The sequence below is a fragment of the Balaenoptera ricei genome, chromosome 5 (assembly GCF_028023285.1).
Source record: "Balaenoptera ricei isolate mBalRic1 chromosome 5, mBalRic1.hap2, whole genome shotgun sequence".
Lineage (NCBI taxonomy): Eukaryota > Metazoa > Chordata > Mammalia > Artiodactyla > Balaenopteridae > Balaenoptera > Balaenoptera ricei.
This window is the reverse complement of record NC_082643.1, coordinates 115,948,099-115,962,152: the sequence shown is the minus strand read 5'-3', so window position 1 is coordinate 115,962,152 and position 14,054 is coordinate 115,948,099. Positions and strand designations below refer to the sequence as shown.

General features: G+C 38.7%; 1 protein-coding gene across 14 annotated transcripts in view; it reads right to left on the bottom strand.

The window, feature by feature from the left end:
- ANK2 (ankyrin 2) overlaps positions 1–14,054 on the bottom strand; it is a 695,510-nt gene that overhangs the window by 275,223 nt on the left and 406,233 nt on the right. For 4 of the 14 annotated variants that reach the window (XM_059923448.1, XM_059923452.1, XM_059923482.1 and 1 more), the window contains exon 1: positions 1,308–2,040. The exons of 9 other annotated variants lie outside the window; for them this stretch is intronic. In XM_059923448.1, coding sequence (XP_059779431.1) covers positions 1,308–1,436 — 129 coding nt within the window. In that variant the 5' untranslated portion in view covers positions 1,437–2,040. Of the gene's footprint in view, positions 1–1,307; positions 2,042–14,054 lie in introns of those variants that run through there. One more of the 14 variants, XM_059923442.1, reaches the window with a different exon arrangement.

Here is a 14,054-nt window from a genome sequence, read left to right as displayed (position 1 = left end):
CCCACAAAAATGGCCAAAAATACTTTTGATATTATAAAAAAGAATTAATGCATCCTTGAAACAAGGCCTTTTAAAGGTCAGACAGGCAGCGTTAAAGTTTTCCCCAGAAGGGAAATGATAATATACTGCAAATTTTATTTATTTGGGTTGCCCAATGACAGTCATTTGATCTAACTACTGATGAAATAAGTAGTAAAACTGAAATGTAAGGATTCCCTATGCAGTAAGATCTCAACGTAATGCGGGTCCTCAAGTGTCCTTCCGAAAGTAAGGCAAAGCTAATAGCCCCCAAATGGAAAGGTAAACACATCTATTACTGAAGAAAAAAAAGACATTGAGCACTTGGATTACTAAGCCTATGGAGCCCCAGTGCATCCCTAATCCCAGAGCTATGTTTAACAGCTTGTGTACAAACCACGATTTTTATGCTCTGCTAATGTAATATGCCATTTATCGTCTTCTGAAATTATTCAGTGACCTACTTTGTTAATTAAAGCATTTACAGAGATCTTCTTCCCTTATAGAAACAGAGCACTAGGTAAATGAATATAGCAGTTCCATTAAGTTGTAAAGTTGTTTCTATTTTAAAAGAAAAACAATATTTTAAAAGACAACGATTCTACACTTTATCGTAAAGGGAATCAACATTTTGTCCCATTCGTTAATCTCGGTCTTTTCATTTAGTTGCTATAGTCAGAAAAGAAAATCATAAGATTAATAATGAAAACCAAAGTGAATTAATTAAAATTTTAAAAATTCTGATACACGGCTCACTGCACCAAGATTCTTAGTGCAGTTTTACATAGAACAGTGTCAACCTTCAGAAGGGGGGAAAAAAAGAGTAAATAAAACCTGTGCTTTATTCTTAGCCAGAGATCTACATCAAATACATGGAGTCAGTGAGAAGGCACAGGCTAAAGATCTTGTAGTAGAGGTGAGGAACAAGAAGGAAATACTTTAACCCTCCAACCGTAAACCAATCCCTTCCTTCTTCTAAGACAAGTGTTCAGAGTCACTTGGAGAAATCAAAACACCTGGCTTTGAGACCGAATAAAGATATTGAGAAAAGCAGAAAAATGAAGTGGAGACATTTTCTTGCTTTACTCGGTTAAACCCAAGGAAATGTGCCCTGCTCAGGCATCTCCTCCCAATGCAGCAAATTTAGGCACGAGCTATAGGCTGCAAACTGAGCTTGGAAATGGTGCAGGGGAATGATGGAGGGAAAGGAGAAGGAAGTTGCCGGTTCTGAGGCTCATGGTTCTGCACAGAGCCACAGAGGCAAAGGGTTAAAGGGATGCTCCTCATACCTTTCTCTTCCGTTCCATACGTTCCCTGGGGATTTTCCGTTGTTTTTTTCTCTCTCTCTCAAGGTTTTTTTCCTTTTCATCCAGTTCAGCCTCTCGAACTTTTTTAATAGAAGCAGCTGCGTGAGCCATTTTTGCAGAGGGAAGCAGCAGAAGCGGTTGCCGCGGCTCAGCTTCCACTCCCCAGCAATCCAGGTGCTTTTAGAGCGAGATGGGGATGTGATTTTCCCCCGCTAGGGCAATGGCTGGCAGCCAGAACCCTCACAAAATAATCCACTCCACCCCCGAGCTAGGTCGTAATCTTGCTCCAGCCTCTGCAGCACCATCATTCACCACAGCGTACCAAGGTCCCAGGCCAAGCCCCCCAGGAGCACACACCTGCACACACGCGGGCAGAGGTGTGCGCCCACACTCGGAAATGGTCCCACGGGAAGGCGGAGCACTAGACTTCGAGCTCTTCAGCCGTTGGGTAGCCGCAAGGGCAGACAAGCATCCTACTAGTTGAAAAAGCCTTCCTTAGGCACACATCACCAATAGGAACGGTCTCTGGGGACTCCTCCAGACAGTCTGTGTCTTCCGACCGGAGCCAGGAAGAGGCCACCTCCGTGGAACTGCTAGGGGGTGGGTAGTTTATTGCCGCTTCCAACCACACCTCTATGCAGGGTGAGAAAAAAATGGTGCAGTCGCGCTAAATGACTCGCTTCTGCTGCTGCCGCTGCTGCCGTTGCTACTGCTGCTCTGCTGTAGCACACGACACGAATCCCCTGCCTTTTAAATCTCTCAGCCCTTCCCTTCTCCAAGGTTCACTTAAGAAAGAAGAATCAACGCTGCAGTTTGGGGAGAAGACGAGCACAGTTGGAGTTACTTGCCACTGCCAGAGAAACACAGGGGTGTGCACGTCTGAGAAGGGCTGGCAGAAGCCCAGTCCTCGGTGTGTCAATTACAGACCTACGTGAGGCTGCCTTAGGGAGCTGCATTAAGCAGGGAATCGAAAGGAGCTGTCAGTGAGCACGCAGCATAATCTGGGCTCAGCCAGGTTATCCCGGGAGAAAGAGGGCGCCCTCAAAAGAGGGAGAGGAGGACACAGGCAGAGAAAGGGAGAGAGGGAAGCAGGCAACACCTGAATCACTCTCCATCATTCTAAGAGGCACACAGGTGCTCGTTATTCATTACCAAAAGCTTTCGTTAAATACCAAATTAACATTAAATAACGTGATGAAGTAACGCAGGATTAGTGTTTCTGGATGTTCCTGTGTGTATACCCAATAAAGAGACACAGCGAAAGAAAAGAAAGGATACAATCTGTTAATTCAGGAAGATGAAATTCTCTATAGTATTCCAATTGCATACACTACCAATTTTTCTGAATTTTACCACAATTTTATCAAGGGCCAATAGGATGTCACTCATTTCTTAATTATTCACCCCTGGACTCTGGAGACAAGAGTCATAACACTGTGTTGTACACAGTGGATTACGGACACCACCACCCTTACATACAATCACACAGTTGTCTCATTTTAGAAGAAAAGTTTTGATAAGTACCTTAACTGTTGACATTTAAACAATATAATTCGATTCTATATATATCCTATTATTAAGAAAAAAGTAAAATAATATTAAAAGTGTCCTTTTAGAAAATGACATATTTTTGTAACCTAACTCTATGACATATCTACCTAGATAAATGGAAAATGTAAAATTTCATTTCAGTACTATTTCTAGGAGGGAAAATACTAATTTTCTATACTGTGAGTGGTCACTACATGTTTTAGCCTATTACAACAAAATTTATAATTTTTCTTTTTTACCTAAATTAAGTTGAAAGCTGTAGGATTAATAAAATATCCCACAAGCAAGCAAAATGCACTCCATGGTATAGAGAACCCAGCACTTAATCGGATTCAAAAGTCAGTCAAAGGAGAGAATAATTGCCATGGCATGAGCCAGCATTATATTGGTGCCATGATGGTTCGCGGGTCAGTTAACTTCCAGGCAGCATGACTAGTTTCTTATATATGGGGAGCATAATCTTCTCTGACTTGAGCAGCTGAGAATTCATCTTCTAAAAAAAAAAGTCAGCTTCTTATTAACTCCCTCCTCTGGAAAATATTTACAAAGAAACACACATAGACATTTAGGCTCCTTAACCAGGTGAGTCATCACCTGCCACTTTATATAATTCAAACATTTTCTCCTCTGAGGTACTTTGAAATAATTAGCTGTGATGGTGTCAAAGCAGTCATTAGGAGTGAAAGTGGTTCAGTGAAAGCATCAAGACTGGAGCACAGGGTGATCTTAATGCCATCTGGCATTCTCTTTTCTTTTAAATATTTTTTTAAAATGTTTACAACCAACAAGTCTTACTTGATTTGTGACTATCCTTTTAACTTAATAACATGAGTCCCAACAAACTGTAGCGGAGCCTCCTTTAGTGAGGTTGACTCTTCTGGGCGTCGTCTAGGATAATGTCCTTCCCACGGCCCCCTTAGAACCTGCTTATACTATATCACAATATTTTCTCCCCTCTATAGATTTCCCAAAAGGAAAGTGAAAAACTACAAGCACTAGCTGAGAAGAAAGTGGGGAGTTCCTGTTGTCAAAAACATTAGTTTATTTCATTAGCCTTTAATGAACTCAATAGACCTACTTGTAAAATTGGACAGCATCAATTCAATTATGTGATTTTCTAATGCCAGGAGAATTACACATTTTTAAAACTTCAATCTAATAACTTTAAAAAAAGAATTTAGGCATGGTTAACAAAGTCTTAGTCCCCTAGATTCCCTCCATTTTTCTACAAAAAGTATGAGAGCTCTTTTCTTCACTTTGTTGCATGAAGAAAAGGTAATGAGTCAGATGTTAGTTTGTTAGATGTTAGTTTGACGTTAGTGTTTCACAAAGCACCATTATTGCCAAATCTTTAGAAACAATAATTACACTACTTTGCTTACATTTTCTCATATCTTTGGATGCAACACAGAGAAGCAAAGTCACCCTAATTTTACAGTGGAGGACCCTAGAAGGCAAATGACTTGTTCCAGATAGCCCTCCCCAGGAATGGCAGGAGGCCTGAGGTTCAGTGCTCTTAAATCAGCCCACCTCAGGAGAAGGAACCCACTCCTAAAACCCTCTTGCGGGCTCCCCTACTGAAATCACAAAACAGAAAATCTCAGACTAGTATGAATACTTTTATATAAAATCAACTAATCACAAGTTCTTTTTTAGCATGTGATTTTTCATTTATCCTTTTCCCAATCACAGAAAATTTTGCTCCCACATGAGATGAACGAAGACCACATAATCTTTTTTGGAGCGCCAGGCAGATTAGACATTCCTATGCAGTGATAATGTTGCCTCTCTACAACTAACCTATTCAGTAGTAAACTGTTGAGAAAATAATTTTCTAAAATCATTCCTTCTTGTATATTTGTGTTGCTCAAACTTTCCTATGATTTCTATTTGAATGGAAAAAAAAAAATCAGTATCAGTCTTCTGAAGAAAGAGAGCGGCACACACTCACCAGCTGACCTCTGCAGAGACAGGGCACCAGGTTCCAGTCCCAGGAGCTCCCGGCCATTTAAATGATGCTTGTTCCACATTAAAGGAGTCTTCCCATCAAGCCTCCAGCAGAGATATAATACTGGCTGAATTCTGAACTTGTAACAAAAGCTGTTTCCTTTCACAAAGCATCTTGGCCATCAATGGGATGAGCTTGTGTCTGCCTTCAAAGTAAGGAATGCACTGTCGTTTACATTTAAACTTGAGATCCAGCTTAGATAGATCACCCTTCAGAGAGGACATACTTCATTTTAAAGACAGGAGAGAAAATGGCCATTTGCTGTTCTCAGTGTCCAGCATTCCATTGATCAGAATCCAAAGAAAATCCTCTGCAGACATCAGGCATCAGTCAGGATGTTGTTCAATAACAACTGAGCTAGCCATACGCAATTTAATCCCCCTGTTCTCTCCCCAGCCTCACCCAGGAGAAGCAGCTATGCAATTAAGCAGCATATATTGTCACTCTTCCACAAATGGAATGTGGGTGGTAAGTGGGAAAAGAAGCAGATACACTACAAAGACAGTTAAAACATCACCTAACCAGAATAAAAAAAGGCTCTGCTCACTTGAACTATGAACCAAGAGTTCATTCTACTCAAGCTCAAGTGTGTTTATCCATATTTAAAAATTTGTGTGTGTTCTGAGACTAATGAATGGTCAGGGTAAGGTAAAGCAAACCGAACGAGTGACTACATTGATATATCACCGCCCAATTTGTTTTACCTGAAGCCAAATCCAAAAGTCAATTAGATAACATGAACTAATAAAGCAGAGCTTGCTAGTAATATAATAGATCCTACTTTCTGTTGATAACAGTTTCTGTAAGGAGATGACTTCGTTAAAATTAGAATACCCAAAAGGTATCTTCCTTCTACTTCTGCCTGAGGAATGGAAACAGAGGGTTTCCATTAGCTCAGGATGGAGAAGCAAAGCAGTCTCAAGATCCCCACCTTCCAGCCTCTGAAAGAAGCTCATAGCACTTCTGAGGTTTCCCAGAAATGTTCAGCTGGTAACAACGGTAAGCCGACAAGGAGTGAAAAGCTTCCCTCTGTAGATGCCTTTACGTAAAGAAGATCAAGCCACACAAAGTGTAGGTCATAAATATAGATAGCATTTTGCGACCGCAGGCCTCAGCTCTATAATGACGGTGAGGACGGTCAGGGGATTACTTGCAACAGTTACATCTGCAACGGGCAGAGGTAAGAGAAAGGCACAGAGAAAAGAAAATCGAAAAAGCCCAGTTCAGAAGAAAAAGAGAGACGCAGCCTATCTCTCCCTGCGTCCTCCCAACCCCCATCACCAATCATTCATTCCCAGAGTGCGAATTTAGATGGACAAAGATGCCGGTGCCTTAGCCTCGCTTGCATAAACTGGAGTCTGTGGACATGGGTTGGATTTGCTCATTGTGAAAAACTCTTCTGACAGAAAATCCCTTCACTGAGCCTTCTTAATCAAATTCATTTTCTCTGTGCTCAGTTGGACAGGAAAAAAAGACACAAGTTCATTCAGGAATCAGAAAAGCCCCACAATGCTAAAATCTTCCTTGCTTTTAATTTACTCAACGGTATCTTGGATTGAAAGCCTAGGATAATGGAATTCCTAAGCCTAGGAATTAATCTTAAAATGTGCTTTTAAAATATTTTTAAAATAAAAACTTTCTCCCTGTCCTCATCTTGTTACTGCACAGCTTCTGTCTCTGGTGCCATCTTTTTATCAAATACAGTTACTGAAGGCCAGTCAAGGAGCACTGGGGATCTAGTAGTAAAAATGACAAAGTCCCTGCCCTCGTGGAGTTGAAAATCCAGCGGTTATGTATTTTCAGACTTCCGGCAACACCTCAGTCACTTCGTAAGATCTGCAGTGACTGGAACTACGAATATTCAGATCTTGACTAGAAAGGTGCTTCACAAGCTTCACATGCCTGGTTTCAAGTTTCTAACTATTTCTAGATAGCTTCAAATGTCTCCTCAAGGCCACTCTCTTCTCATAATTAAACTTTTATTCTGATAAACATACTGATCCTGGACAAGAAAGCCCCATAGTCTATTAGGGATTGAAATATTGGGGTTAAATTCTAACTCCTACTGAAAATTTACTGTTGTGTTTTAAAAAACATAAAACTTCCCTTTGGGGTTCGTAACAGCTTTTTATAAAACCCGTGAGTGTATTTTTTAGCCCTTTTATTTTGGTCAAATAAAGAGCACTGAATTGCGGTTTAAATGTAAAAATGCAATCTCAAGCCTGTTAGTCCTGAAGACCCCTGAAGGTGTTCTGTGTGCCTATTATCCATGAAAAAATTTGTATTTTTATTTTAGATTTTTTTTTTTTTTTACTCAGGAATTATTATCTGTTAGTAGCTCTAGCATCGCAAAGGAAACAACTTATTGGTAAGAGAGAGAGAAGTTTGATCAATACTTGAAGGTTTATATTTGCGTAATGTCAATTATAGAAGTGTTCTTGGGATAGTTTGATAGAACATGTTTTAGTTAGACACAAAAAAAGATTATTTTCTTGGTGGTGACAAAACCCTTTTTAATTGTTATTCTTTATGTGACTCCAAATTTAAGCCGTGGGTGTCTTAAATTTTCATGAAATAATTTACATTTGCATATAAATCAGTAAGGCTTAAAAGCCAGTAAATGTGGCTTTAAATGACCGGGCTATTATTCTATACTTTTTACGGACCATGAATTATAGCCCTCTAACTCAGTATTCCTGGCCAGTAAATTATTAGCAAAAAAGATCTCACTGTTTTTCAAAATTAACCGTAGAAAGATGGCAAAATGTAATCTTAGAGTATAATCAAATCTGCTGAAGATCAAACATCAAATCAGTGATAGATATTTCAGATCTCTGATTTTCCAACCCTATGCCCTTATCATTAAACCACACACATAAACACTGTCAGCAACTTCAGCAACCAATGCTATGCCCAGTAGAGTTTCTGTGTAGTAGATACTGCAATAAATAGAAAAGACTTATAAAATATCTTGTTTCAATAACACAAACATTCAAAAAAACAATCCCCTTATGGCTGCATTGCTGGTACCAGAAAACTGAAGTGCTCTAAAGTGCTACTGATGTATATCCATGGGTAGTTAGTAATTTTTATAAAGGTCTGGATTATTTCTGGACGCTACTACATGTATTTAACTGTCTCCTCCCTGCCCCACTGAGTGTCCATGAACTGCTTCACATAAGATATTCTTTTTATTGCAACCTTTGTTTAATTAACTTATAAATAAAATCTGTTGCTAGGCTGTCAGTGTTTCTTGCTTTAGGCATGACCAGCACTTTTCATTTTATACTTACTCATGCAAAGTCATAGTACACGAATGTGGAAGCCAAAGTATAAAATTAAATCAAACTTTCTTTGGAAACCACATTTTCAGAGGTAAGGCATAGTAACACCTTTTCGGTGACATGGTGTTTGTATCACTTCTAAATTAAATCAATCATGGAAATACTAAGCACTGCACAGTATGTGTTTCCAGCTAATAGGAGCCAGGTTATTCAGACCCACCCTCCCCATGAAACACACTAGGCATGCTGGATAAAATATAAATAACTTCCTATTAAAAGCAACAAATAGCTGACATGATAATAAGGAATTCCTAGGCAAAACTGAAGGAAAATGGAACCGTTGGGAGATAAACAAGCAGAGAAATTCCTCTTGTTTCCTGAGTGTATTTCCTAGAAAATTTGAACTTTCATTTTGAAAACTTCATGAGCAAGAGGGCAGAAATCAAAGACCAATGTCTACACAAGGTGCAGAGTCTAACAGGGGGGCTCCCCACAATTATCTGAGACCTCAAAAAGCTATACTCTTAAGCTAGGGGTAGAATAATAAATAACCTGCCCTCCAGCAGAGGTTTTATTGCCTGCAGTTTCAACAAAACTCAAGCCTTGAACTTGGTTTAGGGTGATTTCCAAAGCATTTGTGACCACAGACCCTGGCAGAAGTAAATATATATCTTCTCTGCAGAAGTTACCTTCATCCTTGACCTCAGATTATCTACATAAATAACTTTCCAAGAACAATGACTAGCATGTAATCAAAGAAAACCAAGCATACAGCAGAAACCATAGAGCAGAGAAACAGACTTATAAAGACTTGAAGTAATAAAACTATGAACAAGGCCCTGACACAAAAGAGGTGAATTAAAAGAAAAAAAACAAACAAATCAGTTCTGGTCGCCCAAAGTAACATCACTTAGTTGGGAAGTTAAGTAATCCGAACTCTTCAAACTAGTTTTATTTCATTTTTTTCTGTACCTTTCCACCAAACTATACTACTTTGCATAAGCACAAATAATAATAAATGTTAGCTAAATGGGCAATATAAGTATCAAATGAATTGTAGAAACAATATGTACTCTAGGACTTTAGAACACTATACTTATTTCTTTTCTTTTTTTTTTGTTAAACATGGGGTAGAAGTTCTCTTAACAAACCTTTACTTAACAAAATGTCTCCATTCCCTCTGAATACTGACTGATGGCCACCGTATTAAAAGCTTGTAGCTTAATAGCTTCTCTTTACTATGTGTACATTCTTCTCCCACCAGTAAAGTTGTATGCTTACCAAGAGCCAGGTGTGTTTATTACTAACCTTTTTATCCCAGTTGTAATTGTTACTGCAATTATATGATTTAAATGAAACTTATGAAATATGGGTAAAAAAGAGTTGTGGGTTTTTTGAAAATTAATATAAATGCTTTGTAAGGACTTGATAAAGATGAATCCCTAACAAATATTGCTGTTGAATTATAGGTATGGCTGAAATAAATGTAAAAGATTGGGGAGGCAGCTTTGGAAATCTAGAAATTCTACAATCAGATTGTTTTGCAAGTGTCTTTAAGTTCTGACTCTAATTAAAAGATGCCAAACTGGAAAATATAGATGAGACAATACCTTTAAGTAGGTACTGTTTATTCAAAAAAGATAAGGTGAAGCCCCAAACAGTGGAAAATTCGTAAACAAAACATTCTTAAACGAAAGATTATGATCCTACATCAAACCATTGGTAAAAGAATTCCAATGTATACGTTTCAAATAAAAAGAAAACGTTTAAAGTATGTATGTATCATTGTTTTTGGTTCTCCACTTTAACCACCTTTTTTTTTTTACTAAGGGATAAAAATAATAGCTTTGATAATGTTATAAAACAGAGCTTCTTTTGTGCGGTAAAGGGTCTTGAGTTTGGGTTTTGAATTCCAACTTGGGCTTTATAACTTTGGGTATATTATCTAGCCTACAAAGACTTCAATCTTCTTTTATATAAGTGGGGATAATGTCTATCAAATAGAACCAAGAGAAACATCTAGTAGGTGCTCAATAAGTAGTAACTACTATGATTATTGTTCTGATTAAAAAAACCCATGAATATAAAAGCATGAAAGGGAAGGAAAGTAGACTTGTAAAACAGAAAAACAGGGAATAAATAGGAAATGAGATAGGATCACCCCTCAAAACAGTGCGTGTAGAAAGAAAATGCTGATCACTTTGGTTAATCAACACCAATAATATGTTCACACTTCTTTTTTTTTTTTAAATTTATTTATTTATTTATTTATTTTGGCTGTGTTGGGTCTTCGTTTCTGTGCGAGGGCTTTCTCTAGTTGCGGCAAGCGGGGGCCACTCTTCATCGCGGTGCGCGGGCCTCTCACTATCGCGGCCTCTCTTGTTGCGGAGCACAGGCTCCAGACGCGCAGTCTCAGTAGTTGTGGCTCACGGGCCTAGTTGCTCCGCAGCACGTGGGATCCTCCCAGACCAGGGCTCGAACCTGTGTCCCCTGCATTAGCAGGCAGATTCCCAACCACTGCGCCACCAGGGAAGCCCCTGTTCACACTTCTTAAGACTATATGGTAATAATGAAATCCAACACAAACCTTGTAACAGAATAAATCTTAAAGTCAATGAACATGTGCTATGGTCTGAATGTTTGTGACCCACACCCAAAATTCACAGGTTGAAATCCTAATGCCAAATGCAATGGTATTAGTAGGTGGGCCTTTGGGAAGTAATTAGGTCACAAATGAGATTAGTTCCCTTATAAAAGATACCCCAGGGGCTTCCCTGGTGGCGCAGTGGTTGAGAATCTGCCTGCCAATGCAGGGGACACGGGTTCGAGCCCTGGTCTGGGAAGATCCCACATGCCGCGGAGCAACTGGGCCCGTGAGCCACAACTACTGAGCCTGCGCGTCTGGAGCCTGTGCTCCGCAACGGGAGAGGCCGCGATAGTGTGAGGCCCGCGCACCGCGATGAAGAGTGGCCCCCGCTCGCCGCAACTACAGAAAGCCCTCGCGCAGAAACGAAGACCCAACACAGCCAAAAATAAATTAATAAATTAATAAATTAAAAAAAAAAAAAAGATACCCCAGAGAGCTCCATGCCTCCTCTCCACCAGGTGAGGATACAAGGAGAAGCCTGCACCTGGAAGAGGTCCCTCATCTCACCTGACCATGTTGGCACCTGATCTTGGACTTTCAGACTCCAGAACTAGAAGAAATAAATTTCTGTTGTTTATAAGCTACCCAGTCTGTAGTATTTTGTTATAGTAGCTTGAACAGACTGAGACAACATATGTGCCTTGGAAAGTATTTATTAGCCCCTATGAAAGTACAGCTCTTTGCAGTTATAATACTTAAATAAATTCAGTACCAAAGATTTAGACCAGGCCTCAATCAGAATAAAGGGACATCCTACAAAAGCTTCGTTTTGATTGGAAAAACAAAGCAAAGAACAATTACCATTTGGCTACAAGGTAGGCATAGTTCCAAATGGAAGGCTCTGTAATGGTTTCTTTTGCAAATAGATTTATTACCAAGGCAAAGTAACAAATAGGGGAGAGATGGAATGCTTTTTCACTCTCATAATTAATCCCTAAAATTCAATTTTAGTAAAGGGCAAATCTGGCCCCGTTACAGGAATAGTTTTAGAAGTACACAAACAGTCCATCAGTTTGGCACACCTATGAAATATTGTGAAGAAAATTTGTCAAAATAAATGCCTTTTTCACTCAAAAGATTGGAGATAAAAAATGCCACCTTCCCCGAAACAAAACAAAAACAAACAAGACATATAACCACACAGTAGGAACTACAATTGAAGACAAAACCCTGTATGAGGCACTTTCATAACTTGAACATTATTCTGCTTATATTTTTTCCCTGCAGTGTCAGCATTGGGATTTTTACAGAGGGAAAGATATTTACGACGATACTCAAGAAGAGCTGACTTTGAATTTGGAAGAGTATTTCTGGATAAATCAGAGCAGAGGTTTTCAATTATCTTCCACACCTCACCGGGGTTTCTGCAGAGGCAGCTCAGGGGCCCTTCTGAAATTAAAGCAGCTCCATGTGCATCTCCCTTACGTGTTGGAAAACTCCATTTTAAGAAAAGGGTCTGGTGCTTAAACAAACAAACAACTAGAAAACTGAAATAAACTATATAAATTTGTAGTCATGTGTGTAAATTGAAATTGATAGAGTTTGCTAGCCCTCTGCTGGATGAAAGATATTAAATCCAGTTGCTCTACAATATTATTTGAGGAACTAAACGTTTTCATAAGGTTTATAGGACAACTTTAATGCTTGCTCTATGCATTTTTTTGTTTAGTGGATATTTTGCTGTTATTGCAGAAGAGAGATAGGAAATATCCTCTCTGCCAAGCCATATAATGTAACATTAAACTAGAAGAATCTAATGCAGGTTATAAATTAAAATACTGTGCAGGTTTCTTAAAAATAAAAATAGAAATGGAAAAAAGCAAGTAAAATTTGCAGACAAGAAATATATTTGTAGGTTGTCAGTTGTCAAATCCCAACCCAGGATTTCTCTTAACCTCATTCTAACTTAGATCAATATATTTATGACCAACTAAAAAAATTATTTGTTGATGCAGTCTCAAACTGTACACTAATATGCATTGTCAGATCTAATCTTCCACACATTTGATTAATACAATATAGTCAGGTTTTTGTTTAGAGTAAGAACATTTCTAAACATCATGGCAGAATCAGTCTAGAATATTCATCTCTTAATTTGGATGTGCAATTTCTGAAGCAAATCACGTCCTAGAACAATACTATTTTTACAAAAATTGTTTCACAATTTAACTTTCATGCTTACATCAAACCCAAATGGAAAATTAGTTGATGTATATTTTTAAGTCTCAATAGTAAGCCTTTAAAATGAATGAGTCTTGAAATAGTCTGTTTAGGTCTTGGATCAATTTCTGGTTAATTTTATTTCACATATCCAATCTTTTCAAAATCCCATCTTCCTGTTGTAGGACTTAAAACTGTTTCTTACTTTTAACCCTCTCTTCATATGCCCAGCCTCTGTCACTACTTCTTCCTAAACCAACTGATAAGGTCTTGCCTGGTTCACAGTCTTCAATTTTCCCATCCTCACAGCAGAGGCCACTTGATGTTCACTTTCAAATTCTGCTAATCTTGTCCCAAGGCAAGAAGGGTTTAAGGAATTCATTTCCAATTCTCCAAAATGCAGGACCAACTCACTTTTACATCTCAGTTTAGATAACTGAGCTTATGCTTTGATGTCAAAATTAATCCCAACCTGAGTTGGTAAAATGCCTATGACTTCAAAAGTGCTACCTACTGACAAGAGTTGCCTGTTACCAACTGCCCATCATTCTACTGAATACCCAGAATGACCCTCCTCCTGGATTTCCAACTCCATGCCTTACCTGTCTGCTGGGACACCGCTGTCATGCATATTAGACCCTCTCAATCTGTTTGGATTATCACCTGTTTCCTGGAGCCATTTTCTAATATCACCCTAACCACTGAGTATACTGAGTCTAGCTATTTCCTGTTTCTGCTGTTCATTGTTCATTTCCATTTCTGCTGTTCATTTCTGCTGGAGGGGTTCCAAGGTACTACGCTTATTACCAAAATTATGTTCTTCACCTTCACCCATTACATTTTATTTCACTTATTTTAAATCACAAGACTCACTTCACTTGCTTTTTTTAATGATCCTGCCTTCTCCTTCAGTTTTTTTCTCAATTATACATGTTTTTCACAATTCTTTTCTCTTCTTGAAAAAAACTGTCTAGATTTATAAAGCTCTTTGTGTTAATAAGGTTTTCAAATTTTTTTAAAAAGGCAAAATCTGCTTTTCTTCTTCTCATTTGCCAACCCAGAATTCCCACAATGTCTCC